General features: G+C 30.6%; 1 protein-coding gene across 1 annotated transcript; it reads left to right on the forward strand.

Annotated features, from left to right (window-relative positions):
- Positions 1-11,542: 11,542 nt before the first annotated feature.
- Positions 11,543-15,235, forward strand: LOC123923733 (xyloglucan endotransglucosylase/hydrolase protein 9-like). Its single transcript, XM_045976456.1, has 4 exons — positions 11,543-11,995; positions 12,292-12,392; positions 13,232-13,425; positions 14,576-15,235. Exons 1-4 carry the CDS (start codon positions 11,833-11,835, stop codon positions 14,997-14,999), a joined length of 882 nt encoding a protein of 293 aa, XP_045832412.1. The 5' UTR covers positions 11,543-11,832; the 3' UTR covers positions 15,000-15,235.
- The last annotated feature ends 2,134 nt before the right edge of the window (positions 15,236-17,369 follow it).

Raw genomic sequence — 17,369 nt, forward strand, 5'->3', positions numbered from 1 at the left:
CCACGTGGCTGGATCTTATCACATTTCCTTCTCTCTCCGCGTAAAAGAAACGCCCACTCTCACCCTATCGCGTGTGTTGCACACGCGCCTGCTTCAAAACCACAAGAAGAAGCCGCGTGTCCCCCCTTTACAGATTCAACTCTGTTGAATTGTTTCAACTTCTCTCCCTTCCATGTCACATTCAACTCTTTATTAAACACACATTGCACTGTTTTTTTGGTGTTGAATCTTCTTACAACAGACCATTGTAAATGATCTTATAATTTCTTAGGTTGAATGTGTACTTGTCCTACCTCGTCATATCACCAAAATAGTCATTCAAAACGTTCTTTTTATGTGTGAAATAAGGTCGGTTTCAACTGATAAGACTACATACAATGGTTTCAACACAAAAAAATATTCAACACCCACTTTTTCACTCCACATCATTTTCTCTTTCTTCCACCTAATCATTCAACACACATTCAACTTTTACCCTCTCCAATGGTTTTTATATTCAACACCATACCCACCACTTTCTCTACCCCACCACTTTCTATTTCATATTCTTATTTAAATTTTAATTAGCAATAGTTTTCTTGCTCTTAGGAGTTGAATCTTCATTAGCAATAGTTATTTGTGTTGAAAATTCGGGAAAGTTAGTTGTACCACCACTCGAAAAAATTTCATTAACCATCGGCATGTAACCATTAAACGGGGGTGTTTGAGATGTATTTCTCAGCATAGTTCCATAATATGGATGAAAGTTTGGAACAAAGGATGATTGGTTGAAATTTGGTGTTAAACCAAAATTAGGTGTGTTTTGAGGATGTTGGTTGAAAAATTGATTTGAATTTTGATAATTGTTGGGATTTTGATAATTGTTGGGGTTTTGATAATTGTAAGAGTTTTGATAATTGTTGGGATTTTGAGAATTGTTGGGATTTTGAGAATTGTTGGGATAATTAGAAGAATTGTTGGGATCCATTTCACTAAAAAAAGATTAAAACTTCAAAAGAAAGACTAATTAGAAAGATAATAATAGATTAAGATAGTGAAAATTTTGGTTTTTTTTTTGTGTCCAAATGAAATGAACCAAGTCTCTATTTGTAGAGAAAAAAAAATCACGAATTTTGGTATAAAAATTAAAAAATAAAAAATTAATTTTCAATGAAATAATTGAGTTCAAAGTTTTGATAAGATAAAAATCGAAGCAACCAATCACGATCTGCCACTTGTCCCACTCATTCTTCTCTCTCCGCGTGATTCAACAGCCATTCTCACCTGTCGGCGCGTGCATCACACGCGCTACGCTGGACCAAAAGCAAGGCAACACGTGTCCCTCCCGCGTCAGTTTTTTTCAGACTTCAACATGTTGAATTTGTTCAACATCTCTTTCTTCCACATCAGATTCAACAAGGCACATGCAATGGTTTCAACACATATTTTGCTGTTGAAAGACAGATTCAACACCCCATTGTAGGTAGTCTAAGTGACTCTTTATGATTGTCTTAAGGAATTTGACATAACCGCGATCAGTTGGTAGAATCAAAGTTATCAAATGAATAAGGAATTTGACTCTAACCGCAATATGTTTTTTATTTAGTCCAATATTAATAGACCACCAATCATTCCATGAACGCTTCTTATCATGTGAATTGAGTTTCATCCAATCTATGTCTTCAAGTTGAATATTTTTTTCTTTTGACCGATAGGAATGAGAATGTAAGATGCTAATATATTCTAATGCAATTTTTTTTATAAATTTCCTTGCTCAGCGAACTCATGATCTTATCTTTCTCTCCCTCTTCAAGAGGATTTGTCTCCAAATCCAAACCTTCATAAATTAATAAAATTCTCTCTTTTGGATATTCTCTTTTCTTTTTGCAAGTTGAATTTTTTTTTCTCTTCAATTTTCTCAAAATTGTCACCTTTCTCAATGTCCTCTTTTATTTTATTTTTCTCATAAAATTCTTTCTCAACCTCCGTCTGTGCGCGATTTGCAAAGACTAATTCCTTCTCATAAAATTGTCATATAATTTAGTTGGATACTTCTTTTAATCGATAAGAATAAGAATGTAAGATGCAAAAATATTCTAGTGCAATGTTTTTATTAGTTTTCTTCCACATGCTTAGAGAACCCATAATCTTATCATTATCTTCCTTTTCAGTAGGATTTGTTCTCAAACCCAAACCTGCATAAATAACTAATGGATTAGTAAAAAAAAAAACTCTCATTTGAATATTCCCTTTCTTTTTGAAATTTAATTATTTTTTTCTCTTCAATCATCTCAAAATATACTAATAATTAAAATTAAGTTAAATATAATATTAGTTAATACAATTACCGCGTTTATTAATTTTAGTATCTATAGCTTTTCATTTTTGTTTGGATTCGGTTATGTAAATTGACAAACAATTACTTTTAGTCCTTAAAATCACCTTATTGCTCATATGGTGTTATGTGTCATGAATCATATGGAACCGTTTGTTTCGGCTATTTTAAAAAAAGGTAAATATGTTTTTATCCTCCTATAAAGTAGGCGAATTTTGGTTTACCCCATTGGAAAAAATATTTTTGGATTACCTTTCTGTAGTGTGAAGATTCTCTGATTTATCTCCCTCATGGAAAATGTTGACTTAAGATTTCGTTCTTTTGCCCTGTGTAATGTTAGCGAGTTTTGGTTTATCCTCATGACTGACCATGCCACATCATCATTTTTGTGAAATCTTAGGTCAACATTTTCCATTAAGGGTTAAACTAGAGAATCTTCACATTACAAGGGGATAATGCAAAAAATAAATAAATTAAAACTCGCCTACTTTGCTGGGGTAAAAACTTATTTACCCTTTAAAAAATGAATTTCGTAGTGTTTTGTAGTTTTGTTAAAAAAAATTAACAAATAATTTTTTTATTGAAGCTTCAAATGAAAAATTGGTTTAAATAGCTTTTCTTAAAATATCGTTTTAAGTGTTTCAAAAAAATTTCTAAAAAAAAGCTATTTTAAATAGTTTTTTATTAAAATCATTTTTGAGAGATACATTTTTTTTTTAAAATTTTGATTTTTATTAAATTAAAATCTCGAGCAAGAATATTTAAGTTATGGAATGTCAAAATTACTCTTTATTCATAATAAGATGAATTTGAAATAAGTGTTACTATTTTTAATCAAAGTTATCATAAAAATCATTTTTAAAAATCCAAAGAAAAAATCATTTTTTTAAAGCTAAAACAAACTATATCTATATTGCACCATATATGACATTAGGGACTAAAACCATTAATGTTTAAATTTGTAGGTTTAAAACCAAACAAAACAATTCACAAGGCCAAAGCGCGAGGACTAAAATCATATTTAAACTTTAAATTTAAAATAAAACTCATATTTCTACTAATGCAGAGAAGCAAAGTGAGAGGTGAAAAGGGTTTGAAAGGGAAAGAGAGGAGTGACCGGAATGTTTTTTTGAGAAGGTATTCTTTCTCCTACATTTTTGCTGCCTCTGTTTTTTCTGCCTCCCCTGTTTTTTGTCTTTTGATTTTTTCTCTACCCGCCTTTTCTGAATTTTTGTTCTCAATTTATAAACTTCATTGATGAATACTTGTGACCATGAGATAAAATTGAGTTTGGAATATTGCATGCTTTTGCACAAAAAATGGTTTTGTAGAGATGAAAAAGGGAAGAGGTGGTTAACCTTGCTCATAGGGGAGGGAGGGGGCTCAGCAGCAATAGGGATATGGATTAGGGAATTCACACATATACTGACTGCAGTGCAGTCGGCCACATATAAACCGTCCGATCAAGATCGGACGGTTCAGATTTTAAAATCAGATTTTATAATTAAAATCTGACCTTAAAATCTGAGCCGTCTGATCTTGATCAGACAGTCCAAATCTACTGGCTGCATGCAGTCGACTTCACAGAATCCAAATCCCAGCAATAGGGTTGTTGTTGTGCATAATTTTTTTTTGTTTATTTTATGTTTTACAATCTGTAATCTTTTTAATTAAAGATGAATAATTGAAACAAATGTTGCTTTATGAAGAACTTAAAAATAATGTCAAATTCCGTGTTAAAACTCTTTAGGGAGAGTTTGTAATCTACTTGGGTCCTACAAGACTCGAGGGATTAGTCTTTGCATACTGCGCATAGACAAGAGCGGATCCATACATTTATTAATGTTTGTGGCTACATATCAAAGAAATTATATTTAAAACACTTTGGTTTGATTAACAAATGCAACCTTGATACTTTGGTTTGGGTTCGTGAGAGCATAACCCATATGCACACAATCAACATGACTACTAGAAGAAATAGCATGATTAGCCAATCTTTGAGCGTTCTTCCCACGAAGTGATCCCTCCGTATTTAGAAACATTTTTAAACAAAAAACATGGCAGACATAATATTAGGTCTTTAGATTCTCTATCATCATTCCAATCATACAAATAAAACCAATTTTTGCATAATCGACGTCTTTTGTCTAAATAAGCTTTCCTGACATCATTTTGGATATTAGGATGATAGCTTGAAATTGGAGGCATAATTCTTGGATCCCGGTTCCAACAATTCATAATCAACAACCTTAATACTCTCATCGGTTGAGTTGGGTAGAATATTAGGTTGCGGCACACTTGAATGTTTTGGTTGTTTCCAATGGTTTTAGATTAGCAGAAGAAATAGCTTTGTCAGCGGGAAAAAAAATTCTTCATCCTATAGAACAATGAAATTTATGATGTTGTCACACAAGAACTGGTCTAGAGCAAGCAAATCAGACCTGCAATTCATTGATGAAAATGGTCCAGCTACCTAGGTAAAAACATGATCACTATTTAATCTAATTAAAGTAATTAAAGAATCATGCCTATGACTAGATTGAACAAAGTCAAACACTAAATTATTTTGTGAGGAGCAAAGTCAAACTTTGCAAACTCAAACCCTCAACTAACGACTCCTTAACTAATCACTAGCAAACTCAAACGTTAAACTAATTAGGGAAAATTTAATTAAAGAAGAAAAGAATTTGTGTTTTTCTTTTTCATGTTCTGAACTAATTAGTGTCTGTATTTCGAATATTAAAAAAAAAAAATGAAAATTCCACTTTGGCTAAAGCCATAGCATAGAGGATGCCGATTTACAAATAAATAAAAAATAATAGTGAAAAATTTAATAAAACTATCACTTATTTTTTTGGAAATTTTTAATTTATCCGGACAAAATTGTGTACTACATTAACAAGTTTATAACAAAGTAAATCTAAAAAGAAATAAAAAATATAGCAACTCAATTAACATATAAAAATCATCCACTTCATTAAAAAAGTGCAAGGTATCAACACATGCATTACATTCCTGTCAAGCTAATGGGAAAAAAAAAAAGGCAAAGGTTTGAACACCAATTTTGCAAGCATAATAATATTCTTCTCTTGTATCATTTTCTTCTGCCAAAAGAGAGCAGATTCCAGTTTATTATCTATTTGATGCACACTCAAGTTTGTCATATACAACCTCAATCTTTGCAGAAGATCAATCTTTGCCTTCAGTCTTGTATACTTATTTGTCCAATTTCCCTGAACAATTAACACACACATATGTAGTAGTAAACAAACCCCAAATTTCACAGCAAGTTGTAATGCTTCCAAGTTCCAACCGCGTATTCTCACCGTTGACATAAACCGTCTCGTTTTGGACTTTTAACAAATAGAAACCTCCACTACTTGTGCGAAAGATTGCTTTCATTCAGCAATTTGTGAGGGTGTGTCCCTAGCATTACTCTTATCAGTTATTACATGAAGAAAAATTGTATTAGGCGTGATAGATGATAACTCCATTTATGTGAGTTATTTGGACCCTTGATACTTAAATTTTTTCCTGTAAATTCGGTGATCATTATTAAGTTTTGTCAATAAAAATAGGTTTTTTGAGTATTGTGAGTCAAGCACGCTAGGTGCTCTGTTTTATGAATTTCATTTCGCTTGTGTTTTGTGTGCAGAGTTTAGTTCTGGTGATGCTTGATGTCACGCCATGCGCCATAACCTTGACACTTAGTCCGTACAACCGAAATTTGAGGGATTTCATATAGGTGGTTTATTGATTTAAAATATGCTTTGTGATAGGATTATAGAGGTTGATTTAGTTAATTAAATAATATTATTATATTTATTAATTGAACTTTTATTATTGGACCTTTTGTTTAGTTGGGCCTTATGGCCTTTAGCCCAATTACTTTATTTTCCATTAGCACTATATATATGTGTAATGTCTCGGACATTAGGAATCAATCAATGAAAAATGACAATGTTTTCTTAGATAGTTTTATTGTCTTTCTAATCTTTAGTGTAGAACATAGTTAGCTTGGTAGGTTTTAGCTTCCTCTCACTTTGGCTCTCTCCGGAGACATAAGTTACCTTCATTTATTTCATCTTTAAAAGTTTGATATAGAAAAATTGATTTTGTAGTTTATGTTATCAAATATGTTATATGAAAGAGTTTGTTGGACTTTTAGGATTAAGGTTTTGGTTTGTTAATTTCTCATTAGCTTTTGAAATGCTTATGTGTATCTTTAGTATATTTTTGACATTCTTAATCACTAGTATTGACTTCAAAATATGGATGGAGAATGTCTCAACATATGGTCATTTTAATTGTACTATTTTTATTTTATTATTTGAATGAAAATTATTCTTTTTGTAAAATTATATTAATGATTTTAAAACATGAAAAATTCTAACAAGTGTCCTTAGGGCATTGCTTAAAGAACAAAAAAAGATTAAATTTTGCATAAAATTGAGGTAATTATTGTATTAGTTTGACAAATATTTGACTTGTATTTTCAAGACAACTTTATCTATTCTTTAAACAATGTCCTTTGGATACTTTGTTTGCATTAATTTTAAAAATAAAGGTCTTATATAAGTGATATAACTATATAATAAGTACACTTTAGATGAGTATTTATAGTAGCTATTATGAAGATACTATTTGATATGATGTAGTTTGAGGCGGTTTTCATCTCTCTCATTAAAATCTTATCCATTCATGTTTTTCATTTTTTTAATTTTTCAATGGAGGGCTTAGATTGAACAAGAGGAAAATATAATGGAAGAGAATCCATTGACGCGCTAATGGATGTGTTACATCAGATTTCGGGTGGCTTATGCAGTTTTGGGCGAATTGCATTGGCTCGGTTCGAGTGGTTCATTTGAGTTTATCGGTGCCTAAATCCGAACCAAACCATACTCTTTTTTTTTCCTCAGGTAGTACTTCAATTATTCATTGAGCCATATTTACCCAAGCCTAATCCTCATAGCCATATTTAGTATAATAGGCCCCAACTCATTCAACCAACAACCCATTCAATCCTAATCCGTCTCACTTTCAGTCTCATCGTCACAAGCTACAATAATTTCTATAGAACATCCTACGGATAGCAAATATATTTCTTAATGTTGCTCTCACCTATTGTTTCTTCTAAAAATATAAGAGATTAATTTAATGTTATTTTAACATGATGCTGATTTTAAAATGCATAGTTTTGTGATTATTTTTGAATAATGAGAGTGTGATTTTAAGTTTGTATTTTTTGTGTTTTTAAGATCAACGTTTCTGCCACTCTTGCTTAATCTTTAAAAAGAAGGATTTTTTTTTAATTTTTTTTTTTTTGTCGATTCGGTCAGTTTGAATAAATGGACCTAAACCGAACCGATGTGCACCTTTATTAAAGATAATGCTCACTAACCACAATGATACTAACTAGTGAATCATATAGCAACCTAAATTATTGTAGCCCATGTTTTCTCTTTAGGTTCGGTGAGATTCTTTTAACCGGATTTTTCCTGAATTTGAACTAGAAAAAACTTCGATTTCTGCGAACCGAAATTTTTATCAAGGACAAAATTGGATTTTTTGATTATAAAAAATACGTGGGGGCAATAATGCAATGCTAATAATCTTCAATATCTAATAATCTTCTACCCAAGAAACCAAACGAAATAATGCAATGCTGGTGTAATAGGAGGCTAGTGATATAACTAGGCCTTAAATTGCAGGAAATACTTAAAAAGGAAAAACCTTATTTTCACTAATAGTAAAAAAACTAGCCTTCTAATACTTGTCACAAAAAACTGCAAATTTGACATTGATTGTATATTATTTATAGAGGCCCCATATATGTAGCATCATTACATTATTACATTACATCACTGTCATTATTTGATTTTAATTCACCACTCCCCACACTTTCAGAAAAATCAATATATCTACAGAAAAACATCAATGCTAGCTATTGAATTGTATTCATGGTGATGCTGAAAATCTCACTGTTGGGTATTCTGAATTGAAATCTACTAACCTTTCAAAATAGGAAAAGTTTGAGCTGGAAAACTTTTTAATTATTTTATTTTCTTGGTTGTAAAATGCAGAAGCCATGACCTTTTAATTATCTTTAGGTAGTAATCCATAATGCTAAATACTCAGAAAAAAATGTATAAACAATATCTGGCATCAAACAGAATTATTTTGGCTAGAACATTAACTTTGTTATTTGTTTTTTAAAGTGATGATATATTTTGGTCCCTACATTTTTTTAGGGTCCAATTCAATCATGACAAAAATAAAACTCAAATTAATTTATGTGATTTTCATATTAGAGATAAATTATTTCTTCTATTATAATGAATGAATTAGGACTCTTTGTCACCCGTATGAAATTATCAGAGACTAATTTTAATTTTAATTTTGTTAGAGACTGAAATGAGTGGCCAGAAAATTGTGAGATTAAAATGGGTCTTACTCTTTTAATTGAAGAAGTGGAAAATGTTTACTCATTAAAGTGATATTAAGGCATTTTACAACCGATTTTAAGGTGATTTAAGTGTTTTGTACGTTAAGGTTACAACCGTCTCCAAAGAAAATGATTTGCTATGATAATTTTTGTGAGTTTATTTAGCTTAAGACATTAGGTGAACGAGTCACATTTAACATGACATTCTCATTCATAGTCATTATAAGATTTAATCACCCACACTTAAAATCCAACATTGAGTCTGTTTTGGATGTACTATATCAGGCTCTCATTTTTCAGAGGTTCTTTGCAAAAGATCATATAATATTCATAGGCCGGTCCAAATTTATTTTTTGTTGCTGCCCTCTCTACCGTGGATCCAAATCATCTCGTGTTGCTTCTCTTCTGTAGATCCATTTTGTGCCAATGTAAATAGTTGGATTAATATGGATCCACACGTTTATTCTTTCTTTCTATCTATCTCTCTTTTGCACACCAATTTTTATTTTTTTTTAATTCTTACAATAATGTGAGTTTGCGTGACTCCCGGCTTTCACTACGTCATCATCAAAAGAGCCTCATCTACAAGCCGTACAATAATTGTACAGTGTCAGTACAGAAAATAACATGTATTTTTTATTTTTATTTTTTAAATGTTAGAAAATAATCTAGGGTAAACCAACAATAGCAATTACGTGGTTCATAGTGACCCATGAATAACCACTATTAATTTTTGGGTTTTCTTATATTGGAGAATAAACAGCAATATAAAGAATCAAAGTATAATTGTCACTTATGCATGAATCAAGGAAAACGAATTATCTTATTGATATTCTTCCAAATGTTTTACTCCTTCTCCGTTCCTAAATATAAGTAAAAATCTATTTTTTAGATATATTGAGAATTTAATGTATTTATTCTATAATATAGACTAACTACATTAGATTATCAATGAATCTAAAAAATAGATTTTTTCTTATATTTAGATTGGAGGAAATATATGATTTTCTCCGAAGAAGATCTGAATGATAAGATGGAGAAGTCGTTGTTATAGGACTTTAATTGATAACATAGTTGATTGTTGGCGATGATGGAACCCCGTTGTGAATGAGAGGGTGATATCTGCACGTACACACTCTGATGGTCAAGTCAGTAAGAAATATGAGGTATTTAGGATTATATATTGCATACTTAATAGTCTTTTAGCATACTTTATATAAGTAAATAATTAGGAATTTAAGGCCTAAAATACTCTTATGCCCCATGTGATTGTGACAAGTGTTAGTGTCAAACGGTCCACTTGTCTCTATTGAGTGGTGATGATCGCATGTAATCAGAGTGTACCTACCATATAGTCTGTATTGCTTCTTTATGGATCGGGTGAACCAGTCCTACATGTGGATGGACATTTGGTCCAGTCAGAAACACTTCCTATTTGTTGTATTATTTCCTTATTAATAATACACCACTTGTCATTACTTAGGTTAATGTTTAGACTTAATTTATGTGCACTTGCTTCTTTTGTATAGGTCTGAGGTTCTATATATGTTCTGTTTGTAAATCATTGTTTTTGTTATAAGCAAAATTTTGAACAAGTTTTTATAAGCAAAATTGAATTATAAAGGAGTACAAGGGGTACTCAACCCCCTACAATTCAAGACAAAACATTATATGCTTTGTAAACATACAATAGGATTAGTACACCAAAAGAATATGTGGACTTGCGACCTACTCTGCCACTAAACCAAATCCACGATATCATCAACCAACAAAGTAACATCAGCCACCTACCCTCGAAAAATGATATTGTTCGTTAATCTCCATAAACACCAAGAAAAGAGATTTTATTGATTAGAGAATATGAGAAAAAATTATTTACACACTTGTTCTAACTCCTACTTATAGAAAAACAAATGATAGGTGGTTAACTTGATAAGCAAGTAACCAACTAACCAACTACTAACTAACCAGTTAGTTACAACCAACTAACTTGAATTGAAACTAACTTTTTAAACTAGGTTTCAACAATTACAAAACAACAGTATCAACAAACTAACTCAAAATGATTCATTTTATCGTGATACGCATCATCAACTACCATTTTGCTATTCATTTTAAAGATCACGGTATGATAACTTAACATAGCTATCCACTTTATTTCTTGTAACAGTCCCCGCACTTCAACTTCAAATGTTGTCATAATCACAGTGCCATAACACTCATGGTTGTCATGAAAGTTCCAATTGCATCTCTAAGACATGCTCCCATATTCACATTCTGATCAATTGTGAAAATCTCCTAAGCATTGCAGTTAGATACAAAAACCGTTGCGAAAGGTTAAGACAACGCCTCGGTTTATCATGGATGAAAAAACGTTCTCATAGTCTACGACAACAATTTTTTGGCATTGTTGTAGAATGAAAATGTTGTTTGTACAAAAAAAATGTTGTAATGAATGTTGCATCAGTTCATAGGTGGTGGCTTTGATCGTTCTTTGGCCTACTATTACAAGATGTGCTTTTAAGATCCATAGAAACATTAAAAATTCGTCATTTAATTTTGTATTTTGGTTTAACATCTTCCCTTAAACTACTCAAACTAAAATAAAATTGTAACCAAACCACCAAAACAACGAAATGATAATAAAAATCAATTCAAAATTTGTCCGCTCCAATTTTTAAAACATTTTAAGAGAAGTCAATGAAATATCATACTCCTCAAATGGTCCCTCTCCTAATTCATGTAACAATGTAATGAGTGTCCACAAGAGCTCCAAACAAAGTGAAAGAATGACTAACAGCTTTGGCCAGTTGGCATGCGCACATTAATAGTATCTATCTTTCTTTTTAATGTCCTTTTTCTTGGTATTTGAATTTCATATCCTGGCTGGCATCTGATGTGGCACATTCCTCCATGATGTGTTGTCCATTGGATTATGGAATAAGAGCTTGCTTCCCAAGCCACTCAAAATTTAAATTGAAAAAATATATATTTTTGACTATAAAAACCCATCAAGCCAAAGAAGTGTCTCATAGTAAAAGCTTCACTCTTTTCTCTATTCTCTCATCTTCAAATGTTTTCCAAAATGTGTGGGTTTTTTGTTTGTCTTATGTTGGTGTTTTGTGTGTCTTTGTCTTCCTCTTCTAAGTTTGATGAACTCTTTCAACCAAGTTGGGCTTTAGACCATTTTGTCCATGAAGGAAATCTCCTTAAACTCAAACTTGATAACTCTTCTGGTAATTAATCCATCATTTTTTTTATATAAATTTTTTCCAACCTTGTTATTTCATACTAGTACCTTAAAATCTTCAAAAAAAAAACTTTGAATCTATGCAAGTTTGAAACTTTTCTACACGTGTGACACATTTAATCGACATTTTAAACTCCTTTTTGCTAATTATTAGATTGCTAATTAAAAGAAAATTAATTAATGTGAGTGTGTTTCTATTTATGTGATAAACTTGCTAGTTATATATATTTTTTAAGGATGTTTATTTAATTAATTAATTAATAATGGCATATGGATATTTAGGTGCTGGTTTTGGATCCAAAAGCAAGTATATGTTTGGGAAAGTATCTATCCAACTTAAGCTTGTTGAAGGTGACTCTGCTGGAACTGTAACTGCTTTCTATGTAAGTGAACAAATTAAAATTCAGAAATGATATACGAACCTACGAGTAACTTTTAGACACAAACTGGATAAATATACACTATTTTTATTTTTTAAATAATATAATATTCTTGCTTCAAAAAAAAAATAATATAGTATTTTTTATAGATTTCTGTACATATTCATTTCCTCTTATATTTATACGATGTTACATGTGAAATATATGTAGGTTAAATTTGTGTTCAAATAACATGTCTCAGAAATGATAAAATTCTTTAATATATTGTACAAAAGTACAATAATACTATTAATCAAAAAATCAAAATACATTGAGACTATATTATATTTCATTAACATTTCAATCAAATGGTTAAGGAAGATTAAGAATATATTTTAAGTGCTATGCAAAAAAAAAAAAAAAAAACTCTTCAATATAAAATTATAAATACTATTTTATGTGTCTTTAGTTTAGTCATCAATGGAGAGCTCTACCTCTTGGACCCCTAATCAATAGAATACAGTTCATTCAAGTGCAAGAAATTATTTACATTTATATTTTGGTACTCATGAATTAAAAGAGTGGAGTACCATATAGTTATTACTTATTATTATTATTATAGTGGTAGCTACCTCTGCCCTTTACACTATTAATATTTACTTTTTCCCTACTTTTTTTTATCAAGAAGCTCAAATCATCAATAGTTCAATACTTTATTTTATTTGACTAAAGTTCAATACTTTATGTTAAATTAATTTTTGATGATTTTATTATGCACATTATTTTGTTGTTGAATTGACTTAACACTTTAATGTATGTGTTTCAATTATTGAGGAATCTAATTGACTCAATTTGTGATGTAGATGTCATCGGACGGTCCAAAACACAACGAGTTTGATTTTGAATTTTTAGGCAATAGCACAGGGGAACCTTATTCTGTTCAAACAAATGTGTATGTGAATGGAGTTGGTAATCGTGAGCAGAGACTTGACCTTTGGTTTGATCCCACTAAAGATTTTCACTCTTACTCTATTTTCTGGAATCAACGCCAAGTTGTGTAAGTTATTTTTTCACTATTGTTTATTAAAAAAAACTGTTACTATTTAATAGGGTAAAACAATGAAAAAATTGTAAAAAATTAAGTAGTTTATAAAGAATAAAATTAGAAGAAAAGAAAAGTGCTTACACCAAAAATTTCCTTTATCCAACTGATTATGCTTTTCCTTTATATTTAATTTATTAAAAATTATTGAAATTCCATAAGAAAAAAGTGAATAAAAAGAAAGGGAATAATAAGAAAGGAAAGAAACAAAAGAAATGGTGCTTTTATTTTTTGGTGGTGGTTGAGCCATCATAGACATTGGTGTGATTGTGTTCCCCAGTGGGTCACTCAAAAACAAAAATCATAGAAAAAAGGTGATGGAATCTTAATTGTACTATTTATTTATGCCAATACTCCCAATTGGTTAATTGCAGAATACTTATGTACATTCATCAGACTCTGTGCTTTGTAATTTCAGTCTATTTTTTTGGACTTGTTAGCACCATGCCATGCGCATCCAATCTTTTTCCTTCCTAGGGGGACCATTCAATCAACTGTAGTACAAAATATTTAATAAAAAAAATTAATTAGTAAAGTATTTTTTAGCAAATTAATTAAGTTGATAAGAAGTTGACTCATATATTTCGTAAGAGTCTGAGTTCAACTTTCGTTATTAGAGTGAAGACTTTTTTAATGGGTGATAAAATGTTCGTTGAACTTTGACATTTACTCTGGCTCCAACTTATTAAAAATAAATAAGATATTGAACTCAAGTGATTAATGAGTTTCTTCTAAGATGAATCATTTGAAAGAACCTGAGTTCAATTCCTAACTTATCGAGACCTCCTTCCCCTTAAAATCAAATGGTTAATGCTAAAAAAAACTTACATATTCAAAACAAATAATAATAATAATTTTAGTTCCAATGTTTTAGCCCTTGTCGCATCGATTCCTTTAAAATATTTTTTAAAAAAAAATTGTAGTAAGTTTTAATAATATTGGAAACCTAAAAATGTTTTTTAAGAATCTAGGATACTCATAAGGTAGGGTACAAAAATTAAAATTATGTTCATGATCAATTAATGTTTCAATTAAGTTATGTACTACTAGTACTTAATTATGTCTTACATTTTCTAACATTACCTTTAATGTTTTCAACAATCAGATTTCTAGTAGATGAAACACCAATAAGAGTACACACAAACATGGAACACAAGGGTATCCCTTATCCAAAGGATCAACCAATGGGTGTATACAGTTCAATATGGAATGCAGATAATTGGGCAACACAAGGAGGAAGAGTGAAAACAGATTGGTCTCATGCACCTTTCATTGCAACTTATAAATCCTTTGAAATTAATGCTTGTGAATGTCCTGTTTCAGTTGCTGCAATGGATAATACAAAGAGGTGTAGTAGTAGTGAAGATAAAAAATATTGGTGGGATGAGCCTAATTTGTCTGTGCTTAATTTGCATCAAAGTCATCAACTTATGTGGGTTAGGAATCATCATATGGTTTATGATTATTGTAATGATGGTTCTAGGTTTCCTGTTACGCCGGTTGAGTGTGTTCATCATCATCATAGTTAGTGACGTGGATGTTTGGTATCACGGCATGTTTGTCAGAACTATGATAAACTATTATGATTTAAATAAATCTACCGTAATACCAAACTTGTACGAAGTGATCGATGTGAATGTTGGGTATGGGAGGAAATGATGTATTAAGGAAAAAAAAAGTGATGGAATATGTGTTCCTTATGTTTAATATTATTGTAAAATATCATATTGATAAATTATAATGTGAATTACTTGGTATTTTTCAATTTGTACAACGAAAATTCTCTTTATCTTAATTTTAAAAACTCAATTCCTGCCTGCATTGAACAGAATCCAAAGAAGAAGGTTTGGAAATTTTTTGTTTATCTTAATTTTCTCTTTTTGAGCTTAGGCCTCTATATATGATATAAAAAAAAATGAAATTCAGTTCTATACAAATATATTAAAAAAAATCTTTGAAAGGAAAATTTCAATACATATTATTAATTTGTTAATAATAAAACCCTCTGCTTCAAAAAAAAAAAAAAATAGTAATAATAATAATAGCACTCTAAATGTCACAATTTGACCGTGCACAATTCACATAACATATTTTGACCATAGTTTCTTATTAATATATACAAACAACCGTTAGCATATAAGATGTTTAATTTGTCTCGATGAATATTTTTGAAATATATTATTTTACAAACAATTGTATGCATTGACTGTTGAGGTTGATTGCAATGTAAGTCTCACATTGCTAATGAAGAAAAAAAAAGTCAAGGAAATTATATTTGAGAAGTCTCACATTGCTTAGAAAAGTGAAGAGTGGAGGAGCTCAATGTTATATAAAGAGAACTCAAGTTCCTTGTTTTAACACACCAAACAGTAACACTTGTAAACACTTTAAGTTTATATTTGTGTTTTTTTCTTTTCTCTTATGCTCTTGTTTAAGAATATTTGAGATGTAGTTCAAATATTTACTTTGGAGAGTGTGGGTGTACAGGGGCATGAGGTGGTTGAGAGTGAAGTCTATGTGTTGTAACAATTTTCACATAGTGTTTATTCTTTGGTTGTCGGTTTTGACAACGGCCGTGGTTTTTTCTCCGGTTTTGGAGTTTCCACGTTATATTTTTGTGTTGTTGATTGCGCTATTTTATTTTCTCTATGCTTGTTTTTCCCAACATCGGCATGTATGGTGTGGTCAAAAGAGACACTTAAAAAGAAACGGAGCGAGTAAACATTTATCTTTTTTAAGAATTTTTTTTGTTTATTCTCATAAAATTAAATGTAAATTGCATTTAGTTTAATATCTCTCTCTCTCTCTCTCTTCTCTCTCTCTCTCTCTCTCATTTTTTCCATAACTAATAACCAATAAAAATTGTTTTTACATTTTTTAATCCAACTTATTTTAAAATACAAAAATAAATATACTTCAAATTATTATACAGATGGCATGAGTTCTTCCAACGTCATTTTTACAGATGAGGTTGAATTCCAATGTTGCTCATGATTTGGCAATTTTACAGCAGTATTGAAAGAAAAATGATGGTAGTGACATATTGGGCATATGGTTTATACCGATGAGGAAGAGGGAGCGACAACTATCAATTTTTTGAAGAATATGTTTACAAATACTCTAAAAAACACATTAATTCATTCTCTCTTGAAAGATAAAATTGTAAAAACAATATCAATTGCCAACAAATTTAATATCACAATCAACTTTCTTAACCTGCGTAATTTTTTCAATGAGTTTTATATTTAGGGATGAAGGTAGTATCTCTGTACTAAAAAGATACTTTTTTGGGAATAAAAGATACTTTTTTGAATGAAGATATGTCTCTTGTGTTTTATTACAAGATCTAAAACATAATGTTAAGTCCCCAAAATAGGTGGGGTGAATTTTTATACTAATTTCAAGTTACTAGTATACACATATAGTAAGAAAAACACCATTACATATTGGTGTATAAGATAAGATTTATTCATTAATGAATCGTCTTGCTTACTTCAATGACTCAGCATTTGACATGGAATGACATGGCAATTGGTACCACAAAGGATCACGGGTTGGAAGGAAATTGCTCTTTGGGGGGACCAAAATAAATAGCATTTCATTGGGGGGGAACAGAGAATGGTTGATAGTCTTGTACTGTTTTGGAGGCAATGAAAATAATTAAATAGATGAAATAGAAATAGAAATAGAAAGGTGTGGGACAAAATATTTAAGTATCAAGGACTTAGCTTTGTTGGGTAATGTTTATTTCGTGTCTTGTGTAACAAGTATTTATTAATCTTACTGGACTCTCAGCAATTTGCATCATAAAATGCCAAGCATGAGTGAAATTCAATGAATGGTTAATTGTTTTATTGCTTCTATAGAGGTTTATCCGAGATAATGCGCAATAGAATCAG

Source organism: Trifolium pratense, linkage group LG4 (genome assembly GCF_020283565.1).
Source record: "Trifolium pratense cultivar HEN17-A07 linkage group LG4, ARS_RC_1.1, whole genome shotgun sequence".
Lineage (NCBI taxonomy): Eukaryota > Viridiplantae > Streptophyta > Magnoliopsida > Fabales > Fabaceae > Trifolium > Trifolium pratense.

Bases quoted from the DNA above. Each gene is read 5' to 3' on its own strand.
- LOC123923733 (XM_045976456.1), top strand. From the start codon at position 11,833: ATGTTTTCCAAAATGTGTGGGTTTTTTGTTTGTCTTATGTTGGTGTTT. The intron at 11,996-12,291 runs GTAATTAATCCA...ATGGATATTTAG, and splicing joins CAAACTTGATAACTCTTCTG to GTGCTGGTTTTGGATCCAAA. The intron at 13,426-14,575 runs GTAAGTTATTTT...TTCAACAATCAG, and splicing joins TGGAATCAACGCCAAGTTGT to ATTTCTAGTAGATGAAACAC.